At 37.9% G+C, this 3,244-nt stretch overlaps 1 protein-coding gene across 1 annotated transcript; it reads right to left on the bottom strand.

Moving 5' to 3' along the window:
• Window positions 1-715: 715 nt before the first annotated feature.
• clec3a (C-type lectin domain family 3, member A) lies at window positions 716-2,506 on the bottom strand. Its single transcript, XM_079340191.1, has 3 exons — window positions 2,372-2,506; window positions 2,190-2,270; window positions 716-1,225 (listed from the first exon to the last, which is right to left on the bottom strand). Exons 1-3 carry the CDS (start codon window positions 2,472-2,474, stop codon window positions 828-830), a joined length of 582 nt encoding a protein of 193 aa, XP_079196317.1. The 5' UTR covers window positions 2,475-2,506; the 3' UTR covers window positions 716-827.
• Window positions 2,507-3,244: the final 738 nt, after the last annotated feature.

The following is a 3,244-nucleotide window of genomic DNA, read 5'->3' as shown; positions in this document are numbered from 1 at the left end:
CAAATGTTCTTCAAAAAATACAAGTCACTTCACTCATGCTGTAAACATAACCACCCATTAACAAGTATGAACAAATGGTAGACAGTAAATAGTGAAGTTCAAGTCCAATGTTCTGGATTTTATAAACAGTATATCTAAAAATAGAACTGAGTGTACACCATGTGTCTCTTACAGATCTCTCTATATATAGGTTGTTATCTATTTGGAAAGCCTTAATTGGCAAAATGCCACCATATATCAGTTCCTCATAAAACAGGTGTCTTAATCATTTCTCAACATGTTCTAGTAATGGGTGGATGCAGAAGTCTCACAGGCAAACATGTTTGCAACAATATTCTACCTGTGGGTAGATTTAAGCTGATGATTACAAACTTATCTGCATTATTTTGTGTTTACTCTGTTTTTATTTAAATGCGGCATTATTGAAAATGACAGCATGCCCTCTGTGATTTTACAAGATTTTAATGATAGTTGAATGAACATACATTTGCTTAAATGGTTTTGTACTGGGTGAAGCAATTAAATAACTGAGGTCCTTGTCGGTGTTAATGAATGGTGTTATTCACAAACCTTATCAGCCGAAGTGTATTTACCAAATTAAATGGTGAAGACATAACAACAATGTTTAGTATTTTTTCCATTCAACTTCATGCACTTAATGATTACAGTTACCACTTTGCATTCCAATGAACTAAATACAATAGGGACACATTTTAGTAAATTTAACAATATAAAGCCAACAATAAGTTTCACTGTGAATTAGCTCAGACTAGCCAACACGTTTTAAACTGTTTTAATCCGTGACTCTTAATGATCCTCTGTCTCCTTTATGGAATGACATATTCACAGATGTACTTTTTGAGGCTGCGACACACCTCATCATACCACTTTCCATGTGCAGCCACTGACAGAGCCACACAGCTCTCCCTCTTGGTTCCTGTGGGCTGCTTCTTGGAGCGGTCCCAGTTCAAGTAGCTGACTGGCATGCTGTTAACGTCAACATACTGGCCCTCTTTCACTATGTCAGCCACACCAATCCAGAAGTCCTTGGATCCAGGAGCACTCCTCTTTGCATAGTCCCTCAGGTCATTGTTTTCCATCATGTCCCGAGGTGTTGCAAGAGTCCCTCCTTGTGCAATACAGTCTTCATTTGCTTCATGGTAATGTTTGGGCTCCTCGAGTGTCAGATAACACTTTCTGTGCGCTTTGATTCCACGGAGACAGACTGAAAACACAATGGACCTACTTCATGAGTAAACTGAATTGTAATTTGTGAATATACTGTTTAGACAGTTTAGTTATCTCAATGTAAACAAAATAATAATCATAATTGGCATTCAAATAAAATATTTTTTTGAACCCCTTTTTTCTTCAAGATAACTTTTTTTTCACAATCATTAAGATACATAATGAAGAATTTACCATCAGCAGAATAGGTAATCCACTTCTAAAGAAAAAAGGGAGTGTACAAAAACAACTACGAAACAACGAAGACAGATGAATGAATTCATTGTATTTCAAAGGGATTGACTATGACATCAAAACAACACCCCAATAAAAGGGGGTAGTTGTAAAAAATTATGTCGATTTTTATTTTGACTTTTTCGTTAATTTTGATACTATCTGTCTTCCGACAGGAAAAAGACTGTTGGTGAGCGAGCCTTCTCTTACCGTGCACCAACACTCTGAAACAGTCTACCTATGGACATAAGGCAGGCATGCTCTGTGGATGTTTTTAAAGACAAGCTAAAGACACACTTGTTTACACTCTGTTATTCATCCTGATTTGTTTTTATTGTGTTAAGTTTTTAGTGTTTTTAGTACCTGTACAGCACCTTGTTTGAAAGCGCTTTATAAATAAAGTTATTATTCCCAGTCTGCAATTCATCCTCTAGCTTTACATGTATATGTTAAGTGCTGATAGGAGGGCTGCTGCCCTCTGTTGGAGTTACTGCATAGTAGAAAGTTAAAAGCTGTGTTCTGAAGTTACCAATTTTTTGAGCTTATAAAGAGAAAGCGGGATGACATTTTAATAATGCAACCTAGCCATGTTAACAACAATGTAAAGGTGCAATTGCCCCATGTTTGTACTTATTTACTTATATTTTTAAAGTAATACCAACATATTTAGCATTGATAATAAATCTAATCTATCATCACATCATTTATTTTGTGAGATCAGTCAGTACCTGTCTGTAATGCCTGCATCTCTTTCAATGAGTTCACCTCCTGCCACAACTTCTCAAGCTGGGACTTCACATCATCTTCCTCTGCAGCCATATGCCAACAAAGAGGACACAAGAATAGGTTGGATGAAACATTAGTATAGCCAATACTTTATTTATTTATAATATGTGTGTGAAATAGTTACCTCGGGGGGAAACAGCCTTCCTGGTGCGAGACGGACGGCTGGAGCTGAGGTGGAGCATGGAGAAGCAGAGAACGATGAAGACATGCAGGACCAGACGTGCCATGTCTGAGACCAGTGGATCCTAACAGGCCGGACACAGTGACACACCTTGTACTGGTGTGAACGGAACCAAACTCACGGCAGGCTGCTCAATATATACTGGCCCCTCTGTATGCCTCTGTGTGTTCCTCTCCCTGCATTGGCTCCAGCTCTGTTTGTATTTATCCAAACATCAGGAGGAGGTGAAAGAGGTAAAAGGGTAGAGGGGGAAATAATAACCTCCTTGTGTCTGGCTTTTCATAAATATTTACTTGGGACAAGGTGAACTAAGCAGTATTCCCTTTCATTTCACAAACAAATTCATTGACTGCTTCACTGTTACAGAGTGTTCTTCACCCTGTCCATTGATCCATGGCCATTTTTAACATGCTGAGCCACTTCTTAATTCGTGAACATTTTGATGAACCTCAGAAAAAGTTTGCATGTACAGAACATACATTTCGCTAACAAAAAGTGGTTCTTTACTTTACAAATTGAAGTGGATGGACACTATGAACTGAGGAAATGTGGTTCTTACTTACACTCTCTTCATTATTTTAGTTATACAGACTTCTATTTATATAATCTTTACAAAATAAAGCTTCTACTAGACCTGAGGAAGTCCAGCTCTCAGCTACAGTGAACACCAAGTTATTTTTAGAGGGGGATGTTGAATATAGATGGGAGGGGGCTGCTAAATAAGAAAATCTCTTGGACATATAGTTCAGTATAGAAATGTGACACTCAAGACCAACTTTTGAGCCAAGCCGCTAATTTCATATAGGTGTGTTAGGT

Source organism: Symphodus melops (assembly GCF_947650265.1).
Source record: "Symphodus melops genome assembly, chromosome: 3".
NCBI classification, from domain to species: Eukaryota; Metazoa; Chordata; class Actinopteri; order Labriformes; family Labridae; genus Symphodus; species Symphodus melops.
This window is presented reverse-complemented; position numbering and strand designations above follow the sequence as displayed.